The 21,761-nt window shown below is 50.9% G+C and overlaps 1 protein-coding gene across 1 annotated transcript in view; it reads left to right on the top strand.

The window, feature by feature from the left end:
* The window catches only part of LOC119404594 (chymotrypsin B-like), a 104,536-nt gene that overhangs the window by 66,741 nt on the left and 16,034 nt on the right, over positions 1-21,761 (top strand). Inside the window, 2 exon segments of the mRNA XM_037671146.2 lie at positions 8,824-8,926; positions 14,588-14,747. Of these exon segments, the coding sequence (XP_037527074.1) occupies positions 8,824-8,926; positions 14,588-14,747 (263 nt within the window).

Here is a 21,761-nt window from a genome sequence, read left to right as displayed (position 1 = left end):
TTGCTTAAAATTAGAATGAAATTATTCTCAATCGCGGGTACAGTTACATGTGTAAGTTGTTTCAACCTCCTGCAACAGCCGAGTACGATATTCCTTGGAAGTTAGTGGAAACGAAGGGCATACACGTTCTCTGTTAAACGCGTTGCACAGTTTTATTTGGGCATCCGCAAATTACCACTACGCAGCAGTGGGAGGCCACACTGCTCAGCTCCGACCCTGCCGTGCAGGTCTGGATCACGGAGCGGGCAGAGGCAGCCGCCAAGGAGCAGGGGCTCCTGGCCGACTAGCCGTCGTCGGCTCCCACAATCGAGGAAACCGTTGGTTTTCATTAAAAAGGTTTTGTTCTCTCTCTCTCTCGCAGCAGCTCTGCGGACGCAGCCTGCCAGCCATTCCCTATGACAGGCTGCGTCCACATATATGTAGTGGGCGCTCAACTAAAACTGTCTATTAATGCACGGCACCGCTACAACGACGCGGAACGCGGAGAAATGCACGCAAGAAACGCGCGCAAGCGCCTACAGCAGAAGGGGCGGGGCGACTAGAAAGAAAAAGTTGCACTGGCGCCACCTCGATTTTTCTTCGCCAAGAGGAACGCCTGAACCTTCCCGTTCGAGCCACTAGTGTCGTGTACGCGCACATCAACCGACACACGGCCACTCCAGAGGTTGTGCCTCGCTTGCCGGTGCTGCCCGACGCGCTCACGCGCATGGCGCCTTCCTCAGACTCTCGTCCCCAGCTCCTGCATATCGTGTTACGTCTTCTGCCCGCGCTGTAACTTCCTCTGCCTCCTCTCGTCCGCTTCTAAAAGAAAGCAATAAAACAGTCTCCTGCTAGCCGCTGTCTCGTGTGGTTCCTGTGCTGCGGGGCTCCGAACCCCCAACATAACACTGGCGACGAGAAGTGGAATTTTATAAGTGCGCAGCTCTCTAGGTTACGCCCATGGCTACTGGAGGAATGCAGGCCGCCATCGAGCCTTTTAGCGGCAAGAACTGGTCATCCTGGATCCAGCGCCTGACCTTCTACTTCGTGGCGAACGACGTTTGCGACGAACAAAAGAAGCGCGCGCTCCTCCTGACGCTATGCGGAGCCGACACCTTTGAAACTGCCTGCGCTCTGGTCGCGCCGAAGACTCCTGGAGAGGTGGGCTATGCCGACATAGTTGCCCTTCTGCAGAAGCACTTCGATCCGCGACCGTCTGAGTTGTACAGCCGGTACGTGTTCCAGCGACGCGACCAGCGGCCGGAAGAGTCGATCAGCAACTACGTTGCAGCCCTCAGAAGCTTGTCAGCTGACTGTAACTTCGGAGTGCCAGCGACAACGTCTGTTACATCGACGCCACCGGCAGAAGGCCACGCAGCCGTTCTGGCGAACCCCACCATGCTGCCCCAAGATGTGATGCTTCGCGACAGGTTCGTGTGCGGCATCCGCGACGAGCATCTGCAGCAGCGACTGTTCGCGGAGAAAGACTTGACTTTTCAACGCGCGTTGGACTTGGCACTGTCGTCCGAAAGTGCGTCGAAGCAGCAACGAGGGCTTAAGGGAGCGACGAGCTCCGCGGAGGTGCACAAGACTTCGCAGTCTAAAAAGGAAAGCAAACATTCGGCTCAGCAGCGGCGCTGCTACCGATGCGACGGCTGGCACGAGGTTGACACCTGCAAGTTCAGGACAGCGCAATGCCGTTTTATTGCGATAGCAATTATATGGACAGTCTCGGCTGGATTTTGCCGTCGCCGTCGCCGCCGTCATGCACCGTATATGTATAAGTATGTATATATATATATATAAAGGCCCCAAAGAAAAATAACTCAGAAAAAAATGCCCCCACCTCCCCGAAGGGAATCGTGAGGAAATGCGAATGCACTTCTTGCGCCGAGAGTACACGGCGCAGTAATTTTAATGGCGTAAATTAATGACGAGACGAGGATTTGTACCGTAACCATTTATTTACACATTCATCAGCACCTGTTTGTGTTGTCATTGTACCTGACGGCCATAATCTCAGCCTTGTGGTCGCCGTTGGCGTTTCACAGCGGCGTCTCGAGCACACATTTCGAGAGGCGCCCAGCCAGTGGACGGGAGAGTGGGGCGCAGGGAGAAGAGAGAGCGAACGGCGAGAGAAGGAGCGGCGAAGCACTGCACCCAATGCCACCTAGAAGAGCGGTGCGGAGCCGGCGCGCGCCCGCGCAAACCGCGGTGAGGAGGCGGAGCGCGCGCAGTCACGTGGGGTGTGACGTCGCTGCGCCGTTGCTACAGACGCTCCTCTCCTTTCCTCGCGCCGTTGCTATGGGACGGCGGATTCAGGGTCGCTTATGGTGCATCCAGACGACGGGCCAAACTGCCGCCCGCCGCGGGCGGCTGAGTCACGTGACGCCGGGGCCGCGAGGGGCCCGGCCGCTTGCGCCGTACACACGCGAGGACCAAAACGAGAGGGAGATGCGTGGGCCAGGCTAGTTCAAGCCTCTCGCCGCAGCTTGGTGGGCGACGCTGCGACAGTGACTTTCACACGCGGTGCGCGTGCCTCTCACACGCCTCAAGACCCCAGGCTCCGCTCAGCCGTCTGTCTATTCGCGCAGTACACACAGAGCTGGCAGAAACAGAAAGCCTATTTTGCAAAAGAAGCAAACAAATAAAGCCAGGAGTGATGGTACAAAAAAAATTGACAAACTAAGGAAACGAACAACATCAACAAACGCGTGTAAAAGCGGGCAGAGCACGGTGTGTGGCTTCCCAAGAGGTTGGTGGCGTCAGTCAAAGGGTTGGCGTGTGGTTAGTCGCTGACAGAGGTCACAATAGGGGGAGGGGAGAGCAGCGAAGGCTACGGAGCTAGACAAAGGAGGATAGGAAGCGCCGGAAAATTGGAAAAGGCACTGCCCACAGGCGAAAGTCGGGAGCGCTTCGCATGCGAACAAGAAAAAAATGCCGTGACGGAAAGAAATGCACTGAGAAGAACCGCGCGAGACGCGCGAAAGACCTAATTGATACCAGGTGACAACACGAAAGCTAAGAGGAAAGAACGTACCGCTACGGAAGTTCTCAGTTTGAACATGGAGGTTGCGCGAAAGAAATCCCTGGCGGCTATGGCTCTCGCGCTATCGGTTGAGGACGACGAGGATCTGCAGATATATTCGTTCAAAATTGTCGGGAACTGCTCCACCAATGGGAGAAAGTATAACGTAGCATCGTCGCTCCACGTAGCCATCTTTACACAAGCACGGTAGAACGAGTACTGCTTGTTTTCAAACAGAAACACGTGTTCGAATAGTCGCCGGCGTGCCCAGCTGCCAAAAAAAGATGATAAAAAGCCGGTTTTGTTGACACACCACCCCCGCGAGCGCGCGGGCCGCCGTCGAGGGCCGGTACGGGCGGCCCGTGAAAATGTTTTCGGGATTTCTCGCGTCCTCCCTCCCCGGGCCGCCCGCGGCCTCTCCCAACCGGAAGCGGAGGGTCACGTGACGGCGAGGCCGCGGGCGAAAAGAGCGGTTTGGCCCGTCGTCTGGATGCACCATTATAAAGTGCATTCGCACTTAAAATGCTTCCGAAGCGCGGAATCGAACCAGGGACTTCTTGCTCCGCAGCGAGCGGCGCTATCCACTACGCCACGAAACGCAGATCCTCCACGTAGCTAACGGCGAGCGTTATATACACACCATTTAGCGCTGGACGGACTCGGAGACAGAAGGCGATAATAAGCGTTTCTTCATTACCAGCGAGGTGGCGCTAGGAGCCCGACGGGCGCATTTAAAAGTCGTCGGCGAGCTCGCTCGCTTCTTCTTATATTTGCGCATGGGAGAAGCTTGCCCTTCCGCTGTCTGCTCGCGCGGTTTTCTCGTGGCGCGGGGTAGAGGAATGTTTCACGCTTTCACCGTGATGTCCGCGCTCATGTTACGGCGCGTACGGAAGCCACTCGAGCTCAAGGGACGCCGCTAAACGAACAAAAAGAAGATGAGCGCGAACTATCAAGTGTCACAGCTCGACACTTGAAGCACGCTAGTTTCCTTCGCTGCTTCGGCCGCCTTTGCAACAGAAGCGCTGTTCAAACTGAGAGTATCCATTGGCGAGCCTCACTTCGTATAGCATTAGTTCCTTGCTATCGCATTCATTGCTTCGCCCTTGCGGCGAAACTGTGACTTTTTTGTTCCAAAAAGGGCCACATCGAGAACGCCTGCATCTCCAAAAAGAAGAAAAACAAAGAAGGCAACCTCAACGCCCGGCAAGGAACTCACATGGTTAACGCCCAACCTTTGTGCTACGACCTCGAAGACACAGATAAGTGCTACGACCTACATGCCGTGAGTGGGCGACAACCCTGCCCTAAATTCCTCGTTGACGTGAAAGTCGAGGGAAGGCCCCTGAAATTCGAAGTGGACACGGGCGCCGCATGTTCTCTCATCAGTGAGGCTACCTACCACCAAACGTGGCCATCGAACGCCCCAAAGCTTTCGAGAGAACCCCTAGACTTACGCACCTGGTCAGGGGAAGAACTGGACACCGTCGGTTCGGCACAAGTTCGTGTGCGTTTCAAATCAAAGGACTACGTGCTGCCCCTGCTGGTAATGAAAGGGACTGGATGCAACCTGCTCGGACGTGACTGGTTTTCAGCACTGAACATCCGTGTTCACGGAATAAACCAGGTCGCCGAACCAAGTCAAGAGATCCAGGAGGTTCTCGCACGCCATCCTGATGTATTTAAGGAAGGTATCGACGGCTACGTGGGTCCATTGGTTCACTTGGACTTGGAAGAAGGCGCTACAACCAAGTTTTGCAAAGCACGTCCAGTTCCCCTAGCTTACCAAGAGCCTATGGAGGAAGAGCTCGACCGCCTGCAAAAACAAGGCATCCTGGAGCCGACGCAACACGCCGAAATGGCCACACCTTTGGTGTGGGTGCGCAAAAAGGATGGAACATTTCGCGTTTGTGGAGACTACAGGAGCACAGTTAACGCGGTGGTCAAGAAGACGGCGTACCCACTGCCGACAACTGCGGAGGTGTTCGCAAAGTTGCGCGGTGGGACGACATTTTCGACGCTAGACCTGTACCAGGCCTATCAGCAGCTAAGAGTGGACGACGAGACAGCCGCATTGCTCACCGTCAACACTACCAAAGGACTGTTCAAGGTGAATCGCCTCCCTTTTGGAGTATCCACTGCACCAGCCATCTTCCAGCGGATGATGGAGACTACACTGGCCGGAATTCAGGGGGTGAGTGTCTACCTTGACGACATTATTGTCAGCGGGAAGGACGTTAAAGAGCATGCGCAACGTCTAGAGGAAGTCCTAACGAGGCTAAGCGACAAAGGTCTGCGACTCAAGCGAGAGAAATGCCGCTTCGGCATCAGCTCAGTCCAATTTCTCGGTCATAAAATCGATGCTCAAGGTGTCCATACGACCGAAGAGAAGGTAAAGGCAATCCTCGAGGCGCCAAAACCGACTGACAAGACCTCTCTGCAGGCTTTCTTAGGGCTTCTCGCCTTTTACGATCGTTTTTTGGAGAACAGAGCGATGGTAGCTGCAGAGTTGTATGGGCTTCTCGAGAAGAACACGCCCTGGAAGTGGGAGAAAAAACACCAGGATGCGTTCGAGATGCTTAAGAAGATGATTCGGTCTTCGACAGTCCTTGCGCATTATGACGAAAAAAGGCCTCTCATTCTGTCCGTGGATGCGTCGCCATACGGCATCGGCGCAATTCTCGCTCAAAAGGATGCGTTCGGCCGAGAGGCTCCCATTGCATTCGCGTCACGAACGTTGGGAACCGCTGAGAAAAACTACTCGCAGCTCGATAAAGAGGGCCTTGCGGTAGTTTATGGCGTCAGCCACTTTCACCAATATGTCGCTGGCCGGCACGTGACCGTATTAACGGATCACCAACCGCTCCTAGGCATCATGGGGGAAAAGAAGCAAATCCCTCAGATATTGTCACCGAGGATGACTCGATGGTGTCTGAAACTGGCCACATACGACTACGATTTGGTCTACAGGCCAGGACGCCTGCACCAAAATGCTGACGCACTCAGCAGGCTGCCACTGCCCGCGCAGGTAGATGAGCCATGCTCCCCGGGAGATGTGCTTATGCTTGCGTCCGCGCCACGTTTCGAGCTGTCACCGCGTCAACTGGCTGAGCTGACCCGGAATGACCCACTGTTATCCCGCGTGATGACAGCCGTCTCAAACGGAGAGCTACGCCGGTTGCCCAAGCAGGAATTTTCGGCGTTCACAAAGCTTGGACACGAGCTTTCGCTACAGGAAGGCTGCGTTATCCGTGGTGCCAGACTGGTCGTTCCAGAGAAAGCAAGGAAAGACGTGCTCGACTTAGCACATGCAGGTCACAGGGGCGTGGTAGCTATGAAGGCGTGCGCTCGAGGCTATTTTTTGGTGGCCCGGTGTCGACAACGACATAGAGCGGGTGGTCAAAAGTTGTGCAACTTGCTGCCAGCACCAGAAAACTCCAACTAAAGCACCAGCTCCCGAGTGGAAACGTGCGACAAAGCCATGGCACACAATCCACGCTGACTTCGCTGGGCCTGTGGAGGGAAGGATGCTCCTAATTGTAGTCGACGCATACAGCAAGTGGCTCGAAGTGCGCACCATGCGGAACATACAGTCGCCGACACTGATCGAGGAACTGCGAAACCTGTTCGCAACTTTCGGCATTCCCGAAAGGGTGGTCACGGATAACGGCCCGTCCTTTGTTTCTGCGGAAATGGAAGAATTTCTGAATAAGAATCGGGTGACGCACATCACAAGTGCACCCTATCATCCGGCCACGAATGGGCAAGCCGAAAGAATGGTGTATGAAACGAAACAGGCACTTGCAAAGGATCAGATTTGCGTGCAGGCTGGCTCGTTTTCAGCTGAAACAGCACACCACCGTTTCAGTAACGACGGGCAAAACACCAGCTGCACTCATGTTCGGCCGCGAGCTCTCAACGGCACTGACACGCATTCAGCCGCGACCAGCTGAGAGGGTGACCACTGACCACAGCGTTGCTAAGTTGCCAAGAAAGGTAGAAATCGGGCAATCGGTCTTTTTCCGCAACTTTGCAGGGAATCCTGCTTGGGTTGGCGGAACCGTGTTAAAGAGACTCGGACATCGATCTTGGCTAATCAAGTCAAGAAGCGGAACGGTTCGTCGACACCTTGATCACATAAAGCCAGGTGCAGAGGCCTACCCGACAGAAGATTCGCCGCGGAACGATCAAACGAACGGACCGGTAACAAGTGATCAACAAGACACAGTGCCGGCTCCGTACGTGATCTCGCTCCCAGCGGAAGCACCGCCGCCGCATGATCTGCCCACAACGCCCGACTTCGAGCATAGCGAAGCTGAGGCCGGGCTGGACACTTGTGCGACGCAAGCTCGCGATGACCAACCCAGCGGTTCCGCGCAGCACCAAAGTGCGCCTAGGCCCCAACGTGATCGGCGTCCACCTGACCGATACGGTGACCCCATCTAAGGGGTAAGGGATGTCGTGTACGCGCACATCAACCGACACACGGCCACTCCAGAGGTTGTGCCTCGCTTGCCGGTGCTGCCCGACGCGCTCACGCGCATGGCGCCTTCCTCAGACTCTCGTCCCCAGCTCCTGCATATCGTGTTACGTCTTCTGCCCGCGCTGTAACTTCCTCTGCCTCCTCTCGTCCGCTTCTAAAAGAAAGCAATAAAACAGTCTCCTGCTAGCCGCTGTCTCGTGTGGTTCCTGTGCTGCGGGGCTCCGAACCCCCTACATAACAACTAGGAAGCTGGTTCTAGTTCACTATACCACAGACCTAACAGAACCAGTCATTTACTTGTTACAAAACTAACCAACGTTCATTTATACTCTCGTCCCTTCTCTGATGAAAATGTCCCATATTCATAGCGTCATACACTTTTCTCACGCGCTCTGTGTTTGTATAACAGAATATGACATAAGGGCCCCCTTCACAACTCTTACACGAGTTACGGGGCCCTGCCTTTATAACATAACTGATGTGTCGTCTTCATGTGATTAATAAAGTTTTTTGATTGATTGATTGATTGATTGATTGATTGATTGATTGATTGATTGATTGATTGATTGATTGATTGAAATCCGTGACGTTACGCGCGGAGATTTAGGCGCTAAATTTAAAAATGAAACTTTGAACTTACTTTTCTCGTCTAATAATAAACCTATGATGGTGAAATTAAAGACATTAGAGTTCTTAGAATACAGTTTATCAATCTAAACCAATTCATTGTTTCTCTTTAGTGTCCCTTTAACGTGCATGGACATCGCACAGCACACGGACCTCTACCATTTCGCCTCCACTCAAATGCGACCGCAACGGCCGGGATCGAACCCGCGACCTTCGGGTCAGCAGCCGAGCACCGTAACCCATGATCCACTGTGGCGGACAATATTTGTTTCAAATAAAATTTTGTGGAATTGCAGGGCTCTATTGAAAATGGTTGCCTAACTGTTCGAAAACTATTCGAATAGTACTCGAGTCGTATTCGTATTCGATTCGGTTTCATCGCTATTCGATTCGGTTCAAAAATTCAGTATTCGCACACCCCTAATGTAATTCTACCGTTTCTCACACGGCATGCTTCCAACCAGTGGTATTCGCGTGTTACAGGGGTGGCGCTACGCGTCTTACAATATGGTAGTACTCAACCAGATTATCGCGCCGAGCCGTGCTTCTGTGGTAAGCTGAAAACTAGCTGCCGCGTGGTCTTATGGCAGGAACATGACTAGCTGTTACGTGACTTTGAGTCACGTGACTAGTTGTTACGTGGTTCATGGCGGGAACATGACTAGCTGTTAGGTGATGTTAGGTCACGTGACTAGTTTCTCTTTCGCAGGCAGCGTCCTGACGAGCTCGTGGTCAAACTCGGCAGCCACAACCTTGTCCACGACGACCCCGGCGTTCAGCTCAGGAGAGTCTCCGCCTACGCAATGCACGACGTAAGTCCCCGCCGAGGCGCTTTTAATTAAGTGTACCTCGAAGGTTCGCCCTTTTCCAACAATTGATGCTCTCTCGTTTCTGCAACCTGATTGTTTATGGGGGGCCACCTTAGTTCGACCCCCCCCCCCCTCTCTACGTACCCGGCGCAACGGGTACGCAGAGAAACACGCAAGTACACAGGACAGGCGCTGACCATGGTTTATTGCAATCCGGACCACGTGACTTGCAAGCTCGTTGGTATAAATGCATCATGACGAAAAACAGCGCTGCTCGAAAACATGCACGAGTACGGGCACTGATTTCCAACAGGTGCGTTTATTGCGCGTGCAGAAATAACTTTCTGTGGCAGCACAGCCAAGGCTACGGAACCGAACCACACACTTTTTTACTACGCTGCTGCATGTACTCCGGGAACGCTAACTCTTGTAGACTGCGTAGCATACGAGAAAACATAAAAAGGAAATAAATAGGTATTACGTTCAAGACTCCTTGCATTGTAAGTAAAAAAGCGTATCCTGTGAAAGACTCTCGTTTTTTTTTTTTGCTGTTTCTAGTTTTCTGGCTTTCTGGTGTCACGTTTTCCTGTGGGCATTGACTACGGTGACGGGGCCCGTCAGCGCAGTACCGTCGTAAAAGTGACGGGGCCCGTCACCGTAGAGCAAATTGTAATAGTGACGGGGCCCGTCACAATAGCGACGTACTTATAGTAACGGGCCCCGTCATCGTAAAGCGGTGACTACGGTGACGGGGCCCGTCAGCGCAGTACCATCGTAAAAGTGACGAGGCCCCTTTACCGTAGATTTTTGGTCGTTACGCCCTCGTCGTGTGGCGTTCGTGGCGTAGTAGTTACTTGTGTGAGGCAATAAAGAAAAAAAAAGCGTTCATGGTGTAGTTGGTTGGCGCGCTCTCCATGGAGTGTTAGGGCTGCAGGTCGTCAGTTCGATTTCTCGCGTTTTTTCTTCCTCTTTTTTTTCAGGTTATGCGTCAACATCAACGTTACTGCTCTGACGGAGTCGTAACTTTTTCGTTCATGTCTGCGGCGGTTAGACAGCCCTAGCGTTCGGATGATGCGTTGTTCCTAGGCTTGTGCGAATATTCGAGCACTTCGAATATTCGAACGAATATTACAGTATTCGAATTTGCTTCGAAACGAATTTAAATTCTAGGAAATTTCAAAGTATTCGAAATGAACGAATAGACATATATAAACCGCATGTAACCCCCTGTAAAGGTTGTTTCACTGCAGTGGAGGTGTGCTATACCGTGAACACACTTTTTTAGGAGAAATCTGCACTGCCGCGAAGCCCCACTTCAAGGTTAAAGGAGCATGTAGTAAAACCTTGTTAATTCAGAGTCACTGGGACTGTGACAAATTTATTTAAGCGGGTTTTCGAATTAATCAAACATACAAAAGGCGGGATGCAAGGAACTTTGTATTACTGGAAGTAATCAGAGGTGGTCGTTTGCTGTGCCTCCTAGTTTGCGGCTACAAGGGTTTTTTCCAGTAATACTTGGTCCGAATTTTGCTGCTAAACCGGGGAAATGGCGGGCCTCGCTGAGGCCAGTGCAAGAAAAAAAAAGAAAGAGGAAAAAAAACGGTCTCGTCGTGAACTAAAATGCGCGCCTGCGGAAAAGAAGACGTGCTTCGCTGCAACACAGTGGTGACACACGGGCAGCATGTCACCTGCTCCTCGCAGCGTCAGTGCGTCATGATGCGGCCATTCGCCCATCCTTTCTGGTAAAATAAAGAATGTAATAATGACCAGTGTGACGGAATTCGCGATGTGTTCTGGGTGGAAAAATAGGATCATTGAAGCTTTCCGTCAGACCGCCCTTTATTAATTTCTCTATTTTCCCTGAAAGAATGGGTAAATCATGACGCATGACGTTGAGAGAAGCATTCGTCATGCTGCCCGCGTGTCACCGCTGTGTTGCAGTGAGGCACGTCTTCTTTTCCGCAGGCGCACATTTCAGTTGACCACGAGACCGCCTTTTGTTACCTGATCGCTACATTAATTGCATCGCCTTGTGGCTCCTAAGGGCCATCGTTTCTGCGGATTTGCGGCTAAATCGGGATCGGGAATTGGCACATGGCACCCAAAGTTTTTGAGTTAACCGTGCTGGTACTCACCGCCGCTTCAAATTATCCACTCAGATTTACATTGCAAAATACAGGGCCATAGAAATCCTTCTAATTATGCGGGATTTCGAAATAAAAGTTCGAATAAATGAGGTTTTACTGTATTACCCTCACATCGATTCATCATTCTTTTAAGTTCAAAAGCTTGTTATACCGGCTTATATGCTCTAATTATAGTAAATTTTAATTAACGTATTTTACAGGTTATCACTTGCATTCAACCGAAAGTCAAATCCTGCTACTAGTCAAAGTTGCTTCGAATTCGCTTCGGACCTGAAATTTACTATTCGCACAAGCCTAGTTGTTCCTACGCGACCTCGGTTCTAATCGCGCTAAATAAGAAAATGCAGCGACGCAGCGACATTGGCGCAGCGACACAGCGACATTGACGGCATGCTGATATGCAGCGTCAGCGGCGCAGCGACATGCTGATTAACGGGCTCCGCTCTCCCACGCTGAGCCGTGCTACCACGAATGAGTAACTATTGTTGATTAGCCGGAAGCTCGGGACGGCATTGTGAAAAATATTGAAAAAAGAAAACAAAACGGAAAAATTTTCTTATTCAGTGCGATTAGAACCGAGGTTGCATAGGAACGCTAGGGCTCTCTAACCGCCGCAGATATGAACGAAAAAGTTACGACTCCGTCAGAGCAGTAACGTTGACGTTGACGAATAACTTCAAAGAAAAAAAAACCGGGAGGAATCGAACTGACGACCTGCAGCCATAATACTATGGAGAGCGCGCCAACCAACTACGCCACGAACACCACACGACGTGGGCGTCTAAAACGACCAAAAATCTACGGTAAAGGGGCCCCGTCACTTTTACGACGGTACTGCGCTGACGGGCCCCGTCACCGTAGTCACCGCTTTACGACGACGGGGCGCGTCACTATAAGTACGTCGCTATTATGACGGGCCCCGTTACTATTACAATTTACACTACGGTGACGGGCCCCGTCACTTTTGTGACGGTACTGCGCTGACGGGCCCCGTCACCGTAGTCATTGCCTTTCCTGTGCCTGTCAACAATCGCCTGCAAACGGACTACTTGGCGTAGTAACACGTGTGCACAAGTTCCGCCCGTGCAGCTTAACGGAGGAAGACCGTCGCCGATGCACGTGGGTCAGACGAAAAAAGCGAATGCGTCCACCATGATGGAAAGCTGTACTCTTTGTCAGATAGAATAAACGGAGGGCACACGTGGTATTGATGAGTTGCGTCCACACTCCCATTAGGTACAGTGCAATAATTGCAGAGCAGAATTTGCAGTCGTTTCGGTAGCTTGCGGGACACACAGCGTGCAAAAGGGTGAGGGAATGTGCCCGCCTCCGGAAGAGCACTGTCTCTTGTGAGCTCGGGGTGGCTAAGTTCTTCTACCTAGCTTGCAGTCGCCAAGAATGTCTTCTTGGAAGGCTTTCACGTTAGTAGGGGTGGGGGAAGTTGGTTTAACACCCCCCCCCCACCTTCCATATTACCCCCGTAGCTGCGCCCCCGCTTACAATGCACAAGCACTTTTCTCGGCGATTTCTTCGCCACGGATGCAATTCTAACACTAACATCAGCAGCAACAACAACATTGTGGTCGCTCAAACCAGGTGAAGCGAATTTAAGAAAAGGGACGTTGCTTTTTACACCCGTCGCAATGCGGCTTCTATGGTCGGAAATCAGACCCATCCCCGAGGTCAGCAGCGCAACACAACAACAAACCTGATCACTCCTTTCAAAGTGTGCACGACAAAGCGCGGGCACCGTTGGCGATTTTAAAGAAAAAAATGTACAGCGTTTTGTCGTTTTACTAGGAACATTATCGATGCTGTTTTCGTCATTCATCTGAAGCTTGAGACAGGGAAAAAGCGACCATAAACAGCGGAACAGCATACGAAGCGAGATCATGTTATGCCTGCGCGCCACTGCAAGCGTCGAAGAGTCCGTGCCGTGACGTCATCCAGGCCTTCCGCCAGGCGGCGCCACCCCAACTTCTCGGGTCTAATATCCCCCACCGCCGCGGGGGTGTCCTGTCGGGGAAAAGGTCCCCGTGTCCTCCGAGGATGCATGGGGGGTCGCACCCACTCACTAATCTGTGACGTCGCGGTCACGTGATCCGCACCCCCCCCCCGTGTCCCCGCGGATTTCTCCCTCGTGTGAATACCCCTTAAAGGGACACTAAAGGCAAATAACAATTTATGTCAGGGTGAAAGCTCAATGTATGACAACGTCTAAAACAGCAGTATTATCAACAGCAGTGCCCTACTTACCGAGAAATTAAGCTAAATGTATCACGCGATGAGCGCCACGAGTGGGACATTTTGGAAGTAATCCCGATGATGTGGGAGAGTCTGAATACAATTAATCACTAGTAATCAAAATAGCTGCAATAAAAAAAGAACCTTCCGTACATCAAGAGACGTAATAAAATGCTGCTTGTTCATTTCTGTTTGATTCATGAAAAAAAGAACCTCTTTGGCGTTGCCATGGGGAACGGCGCGCGTGGTTCAAAGGTTCCGTTTTCGCCGAACTGCGCTTCGCCCGGCGGCCTGCTTCGCTCATAGAGTTTCCTAAAATGACCTAGAGGGAACTCTGGCGCTGCGATCGTTCAGCCACCATGGGAATGATGGGTAGTACACGGATTTGCCTAGTCTTCGTGCTTGTGGGCTTCGAACGCACTTGTGGCTTTGTTTATTGCTATGTTTTGGTTTTCTTTCGGATAAAAGAATGGATCGTTGTGAACTTCGTGGCCAGATTTGAATCGGTGAGCCTAAAGAAGTTAAAGTGGTGAAGTGAAACTGCTGATTTTTGCTGAACTTCGTTTTGCGACAAAGCGGATGCAGGCGACGCGGAGCCAAACGGAGCCGAAAGAACGAAGTTTAGACAAATCCGTGTACTACCCATGATTCCCATGCTGGCTGAAGCGCGATGCATTGCAGCTCCCATAGACACTAGCGCCAGAGTTCCCTCTAGTAAGTATTGTAGGAAACTCTATGGCTTCGCTCACGCGGTCGCGTCTCAGTGGTAGTTTCGGTATCGCGTACTGCCGCGTGTGTTTTGCACGCTCGGGAAAGTCGGTCTGAGAGAAAGTTCGACAAAATACCGCATGCATGTGATGTTGCCGGATGCCCGAATGGTGCACGCCGCCAGTGCACGCCACCGCGCAGTAAAGGCGGGCAACGTTGGGTACGGCAACAGTGACGTGCGAAATACCGCTTTCAGGCGGGTGATTTGAAGTGCGCTAACGCCATGCGGACCACTCAAACGTGATTTTATTTCAAAATAAGCACTTCCTTGGCATAACAGTAGCACTACGAGGTTTCTGGACCGCTATTTCAACAATCAACGTCGACTTAATATTTGCCTTTAGTGTCCCTTTAAGGCGAGCTTGATGGCGCAACACATGCTAAACATACGCAACGAACACAAGGCTACAAATGCGGCTCAGGGAAAGAATACTGGGTAGTGCCCATCACTACGTAGCGAACTGACACGAGAGTGCATCACGAGAAGGGCTCTTCTTTTTTTCAGAGATACCAGTCACACGACTTGACACACGATCTGGCTGTGCTCAAGCTTTCGCCGCCAGTGAACTACACCGCGCACGTGCGACCTGTGTGCCTACCTGGGCTCCGACAGCAGCTGCCCGAGAACACCACCTGCTACGCCACTGGATGGGGAAACACGCGAGGTTCGCTGCTCCCCAATGTTTCCTAACTCAGTGACGCACTCCTTCTGCTGAGGGACCTTTTTTACAGCGAAAGCTGTTATGAGATCACAACAAGGGCCGTTTCTGGCGCCGTAGTTGTCCGCCGCCGCCGGTGTCCGTAACCACTATCGTTTGAAATAAGAAAAAAAAATGAAATAAGAAAAAATTTCCAGGACGGAACGAGGTTCGAACCTGGGCCCTCTGCGTGGGAGCCCTGTATTCTACCTCAGAACCATGCCGGTGCTCGAAACTGCTTTGCAAAAAGACCCTATACAGGCTTCATGTCGGGAAGGGACCACATTAACATATGCAATACAGCGTGGTAGAAGAGTAAATAACAACCAAGTTTCACACAACGCGAATTCTGTAACCAGGCATCACACAATGCGAATTGCGCAACGAATTGGTCGTTGAATGCCTCCAAACCATTACAAAGCGGCTCTGCCAAAATTCATCGTGATCAGCCACAGCATCAACAAGGTGCACATAATGCCTTACAGGTGTTTAGCAGGTACCATGCACGGTTCTGCGCAGAATGACGAAAAATTCCATAGTGGCTGCTTCCCTACTTCACAAAAATTATGCTTTATAGCGTATATAGTGGGCTCCTCGCAAGTGCACTTCTATTGGTTGCCAAGGAAGCCCATAAGGCTCCCATGATCCATTTCCTCGGGGTATCAATAAATTTAATTCCCTCTCTCTATCTCTTTTCAAAAAGGTTTACAGCGCAAGAACGATTAGGAAGGGACGAGACAACAGAGGTAAAGAGCACTGCTGTTGTCTGTCCCTTCCTAATCGTTCTTGCGCTGTAAACCTTTTTGAAATGAATCCACACCAACTTGCCCAAGCGTCAACCCTTGCAAACTCTATCTCTTTCTCACGTTAGCGTATGTTATAAAGCGTGGTGGGAGAGTGAAATAACGACAGGGCGTCACACAACGCGAATGACGTAACTAATGGGTCCTTTAAAGCTTCCAACCCATTACAAAAGGCTCAGTCGTAATTCTTCATCGTCATCAGCCGTCGCATCAAGAAACTGCTCATCATGCCTTACAGATGGTACCTGGTTTCTCCGCAGAATGACGAGTAATGTCGTGGTGGGTGCTTCCCAACTTCACAAAAATTATGATTTGTGGCGTAGTGGGTACGTTGCAAGTGTAGTTGTATTAGTAGCCACAAGAGAGTTTATAACGGGCTCTAGAAATGCCACTGTTCGAGCTTTCGCTGTGACTGTGCTGCGCTTTCCGCGCAGGCCTGGCGTTTTTTTTTTTTTTTCGTGTGTGTATTTAGGTCTGCGTGTAGAAATACTGGCTTACATAATACATACAGCATCAGGAGGTCCCAAAGAGCGAAACTCTCAGGGGGACCTCCTTTCATTTGTGGTATACATAACAGGTGTGTAACAGCAGGAAGAGCTAAAAGTGCGAACAAATGAGAAACTAAAAGTAAAAAATGCATTCAATAGATGCGTATGGATGTATCGTGCGTATGCATGTATTGAACACCCTGCACACTTGCATTTGCGATGCAGGGTGTTTCACGTAACTAGAACCAAGGATTAAAAAAGTGCTTAACCGCAACTGAATAGAACAGACGACATAGTGTGCCGTCATGTGGCGCTCATTAGGTTATTTTCATTGCGATAGCAGTTATATGGACACTGTCGACGGGTTTTTGCCGTCGCCGTCACGTTCCGAATAAAGTCCAAATTGACAGCATCCCCGCGCATCGTATGTTCTACCCAGGGATAAACGCGCGTGAGCGGGGGCGATGAACGCGGCTGAAGAAGAGATCAAACGAGCCGGCCCATCTCCGTCGCTCGGAGGGCGCATGCGATAACATCCCCTTAGAATGCTGCTCAAGCAGAGAGGAAACGCCCCGTCCGTCTTGAACGAGCATGAAGGAAAGCGGGGGGGGGGGGAGGGAGGGGTTGTGCTCGAGCAACATAACAGCTGTGTACTTTGATTCCAAGGGCGCTGGCGCGCGCGCTATCTCGGCAGGCGTCAGCGTGCTGCGCTCTCAGTGCGAAGAGACTGCGAAATGAACATCTCTCCCTGAAGCGGCCGTATTGTCTTACACCAGCGTTTTGTAGAGTTACGCGATGTCGGATCCAAAAGAGTTAGCTGCCAGTCTTACTTCGTATAGTATTGCAATTTGTTGCGATCGCATTCATTGCTTCGCCCTTGCGGTGAAACTGTGATGTTTTTAATTAATTAGTTAACTAAGATCAATTACGCAAACTGCGCTACGCTGTCGTTGTCAAGGAAGGACCCATCCCCGGTTTCGGCACCAAACAGTATAATACACAAGGAGGCGCGGTTCTCGAAGACGTCTGCGCAAGGGCTGGCTCTCGTTCTCCTCTGTCGCGCTTCCCGTGCACCACTTCTTTGTATTCGGCAGAGGGCATTCCACAACGACCGATCCCATTTTTGGTGGCAACGTACATGCTGCGTGGGGATATTTTCCGGCGCGCTTAAAGGAGTACTGACATAAAAATTTTCGCCTTGCGTCTTTTTTTTTTTGCTGCGATGTGTTTCTGGGCGCATGTTAGTCATAACGCGGCACATCGTTTGCTGCAGCGCGCGACAGATAATTAATGGCAGGCTCCTCATTACTGACCAGTCTCAGTTTCGGTTTGAGAGAGCTCCAAAAAACGACTAGTCGCCGGTTGCAACCAACACCACCTAGCTTGTGCAACGCTCGACCCGTCAGCACACAGAACTGTGACGCACTATCGCACGGTCCGCATCAAGAAGTCCTTTGGAACAGGAAATGGGAAAGCTAAGCAGTGTCGCCAAACAGAAAACTTTCAACGTGTGCGCCGCGGCCACGGACTCGCGAGCAGTCGCCGAAATGTATACTCTGCTGGCGTAAGCGCGGCGAAAGAGAAATGGCGACTATGACGTCATCATAACTTGTTGTACCGGCCGCAGCGTGGTGACGTCGGGGAAGTAGGGGGGCCACCGTTGAGTCACTTTCAAGCAGTGTTGCGGAATGGGCGCCTGCATTTCATTCCAATTCCATTCCGGGGAATTAGAACTTGCCGCAATTCCATTCCTTTCAATTCCTCGGAATGAAAAAACTTAGTTCAATTCCATTCCCCATATAGCTGATGTCATCATATGCATTAAGGACTGCAAAAATACGCAAAACGCGTTACCAAGGTATACGGATGGTAGCGCGGTGGCATATCTCGTGCAGTACAACCGCCTATACTAATTCCCATAGGGGCAGTTCTCCCGCTACCTGTAGTATTTGCATGGGCAGCATGTTTGAACGAATGGTGATGTTTCAATATTGTTTAAGCTTAAATGTGTTAATGCTAAAATGACGACATAGCGTATTTTTATGCTGACAAAAGCAGTGTTAAAGACTCAGCAGTTTTGCCACGCGTCTAGAGCGGTCGTGAATATGGAGAAAACTAAGATTTGTTTAATTGTTAACCAACTGTTAACCAACGGCATAAAGGCATTTGGTTAACCAACGGCATAGAGCCACGGTTACGCGAATAAGAGAGACAAAGTTCGGAGCAACGCTGTCTATAGACCAGAACACAGCGAATTCCATGCGCATCGCCATATTTGCATCGCGCGTCGCGCCATCTATCGCACACGCGACGAAACAACATGCGCGGGCTGCCACGCCAGCAGACGCTACACAGAGCAAACGTGAAACTCCCGAAACTCAGCCCGTCGGAGAGCGTGTTTCGCGTCTTTTCTAGCCTGGACATTTTCGCTGATTTTATTGGAACATCAAGAACATCTTGCTCATGCAAGTCCACAATGTATACAGTACGTGCTGAGTGGGCTGCGGAAGCAACCTCGTCGGATACGTACGCTGTTACATTTGTAAATAAACGTTCTCGCTGTAGTACGCGTGAATCGTAATTGCAGTGCAGCTCGCGAAAGAGTGAAACGATGTTTTGTTGCCCCATATTACAAGTTGTGCACAAAGTTTTGTGAAAGCTCATCATTTCAGCATGCATCGCGTAATAATTAGAGTATGCTTTACGGGTATAATTCAAAATGGTCAGTTGTTGGGCTAGTTGGTTAAACATGTCTTGCGTAGGGGAGCGCGGATTTGGTTAGAAAGAAAGACACCACGACAGAAAGGACGCTCTTTCTGTCGTGGTGCGTCCTTTCTGTCGTGGTGTCTTTCTTTCTAACCAAATCCGCGCTCCCCTACGCAAGTTACGGGTATAGTTTCGCGGAACGTAATTTTTGTTTCACGAGCGCTCTTACAATAGTGCGTCTTGCTCACGAAAGCGTGCTATCAGAGAGTATAACCTGCAGTATCGTTCAGCGATTCCTTTGGGAAGCTACCTGCGCGATTTTATTCTTGTAACGATAGTACTTTACAAGCGAAACTGTGCTACTCTTAGTTAAGCCGGTTAGCTACGCCTGCGACGTAAAGGACACTGGCGCGAGTACTGTTTACTTACGTGCCAATATATGTATAATGTGCAGCTGGATACCTCGTGTCCAAATAAATTTGGGGACACCAAACACTGAAATGAAAGCACGAAATTCTGGCCAGCTGTTGATGAGCACCGTGCCATTTATTACCTTTTGAAGACGAAATCTCGAAGGCGTGGATGGCATCAAAAGCACTAAAGCTTAATACTACGTTAAAAGTGGCAAAGCATGCTGATTGCTTGTGCTTGAAAGCACAACCTTGCACTAGATTTTCGTCAAAGGAAACGCTCAAAGGTATGAAGTGCACCCCCACACAAAGCTCGCGCCTGCCTTCAACCCAGCTGCGTGTCACGCAAATTAGGTTCGCAAAATGAAATATGTGGGCATCACACTGCAGAATACACGCAGTTAGTGTACTTACTCGCGCATTTTCATTCGGCTCCTAGTTTTTTTGCTTGAATCACAGTTATCCACTCGCGGCGAAGCTGAAAACACCGCACCGGCACTATTTCCGTGGCGCGTCGTAATGGTCGCCGACAACGCTAATATCCTCTTGTTGCGCTGCTTGTTTTGGCATCCAAAGACGACGCAGTAGTGCCCAGGCGAGCTCTTATGCGCTGAATCGGCATGAACGGGTACTTTTTCGCATTTTAAAGCCTCAGAACTGGAGCTTGCCCTGTTTACTTCGTGCAGCCCGCGCGCGCCTTGGCAGCCCGGTCAGCCGGGCGTCTGGGTGCGAGAGTATCCGCTCGGCTCGCCAGCAGCCTGGGTGCGAGACAGGCGTGCTCTGGTGTATATAAGGACAGAATTGTAGTACGCGCGTTGCTTATAAGTGTACCGTGCTTGTAATCAGCCAAGCCATTTTAAAAATACTGCTTTATTGCTAAATTCGAGGCTCTGACTTACTAATGTTTGAAGGTTGAAAAACAGCGTGTAGACAAAAACGTGCTCTATTTTCGGGAGAAGACGTAATTCCATCCCCATTCCATTCCTCCAAGCGTTGTCCCCATTCCATTCCGGGGTTGCGAAAATGTGGAATGATTCCGGAATCATTCCAATTCCGGAGTGGCAACTCCGCAACACTGCTTTCAAGGCTGTCAATGCGGCGAGGTGCGGCGTATAGCGCTGGATCGCGCACGCGAACTTCAACATTCATATCAAATGCCTTCCAGGCCATAATTATTGTTGATATTTTGCAGATGATACACGCATATTCACGGGAATCTATCCCACAAGCTATCTGGCCCGCGAAACCACGTGACTGCTCTCCTCTATACAGGGTGCCCCAACTACCCCTAGACAGAGTTTAAAAATATGCCTAGGCACTCTGTGACGACGCGAATGCTGCTGACTATTGCCTGGAGTACGTCACACTATTCTTTTATTCTTCTTAATCGCTTAATTAGGCATGTTTAAGCTGTGGGCAAAAAATTCCAATAAGGAAGTTGTAGATCAGGCTGTAAAACGTACAGATGCTCGCAAAAAAAATGTTGCAGTGGCGTAGCTCGGCTATGCCAGGATAACGTAGCGTTAGCAAAGGTTAAGCTGATTGTTCTCAGCTTTCCTGATTGTCTGGGATTAGCTTGATTATCATGATTACTGCGGCTCCAATGACATACACATGGTATACGTATTGTCACGTGGTCGTGACGTCGACGAAGACAGCAGTCGGCCTTTGCAGGGTGAAACTGTTTATTTGGCCGAACTTGTGGCCGGAAAATGAGAACTAGAACTACAGCAATACACGCTGTACAACGATAGCGGCGAACAGAGCGTCGTCCGTCGATCAATTGAAAAGCGGTCAAGCGCGTCGGCTTTTATACAGGCGCTATCGAACTTTCCAGCGATATCGCTGGTGGTTGCGCAATCTCTAGAATGAGCTCGAGCGTTCGCGTCTTGAGCGCAATCTTAACAAAATCATCTACAACAATCGTGAAGCTTCTCGAAGAATGAGGCGCGGTTTGCGCTGAGCGTTGCCGAGAGCCTTTGTGGGCGAATGCAGCAAAAGTGATAAGAAACGTACGTGGCAATGCCCCCCTCTGAAAAAGCATCGTCCCGATGCTTAAAAACAGAACATGAATACATGCAATACTAAAGAAAACTAAGCAGACAAACATTAGAGTCCTCAGGTGCGTTAACGAGCATAGTACGGTTTAAGGCGCACCACATGCACGACCTCGGGTCGAGCTCGGCGCCTCTGAGAGTTCGTGATGCCGTCGGGGACAACCTCGTAGTCGAGTGCACCGAGACGTCGAAGTACCCTGTACGGTCCGAAGTATCGTCGAAGAAGCTTCTCGCTCAGTCCGCGTCGTCGTATTGGCGTCCAGACCCAGACACGGTCGCCGGGCTGGTACTCCACGAAGCGTCGTCGAAGATTGTAGCGACGGCTGTCGGTGTGCTGCTGAGTCTTGATGCGCAGGCGGGCGAGCTGTCGAGCTTCTTCGGCACGTTGTAAGTAAGCGGCGGCGTCGAGGTTTTCTTCGTCGGTGACGTTCGGTAGCATGGCGTCGAGTGTCGTCGCCGGGCTCCTTCCGTAGACCAACTTGTATGGCGTCATCTGCGTCGTTTCTTGGACGGCCGT

The sequence above is a fragment of the Rhipicephalus sanguineus genome, chromosome 9, assembly GCF_013339695.2.
Source record: "Rhipicephalus sanguineus isolate Rsan-2018 chromosome 9, BIME_Rsan_1.4, whole genome shotgun sequence".
In the NCBI taxonomy this organism is placed as follows: Eukaryota; Metazoa; Arthropoda; class Arachnida; order Ixodida; family Ixodidae; genus Rhipicephalus; species Rhipicephalus sanguineus.
This window is presented reverse-complemented; position numbering and strand designations above follow the sequence as displayed.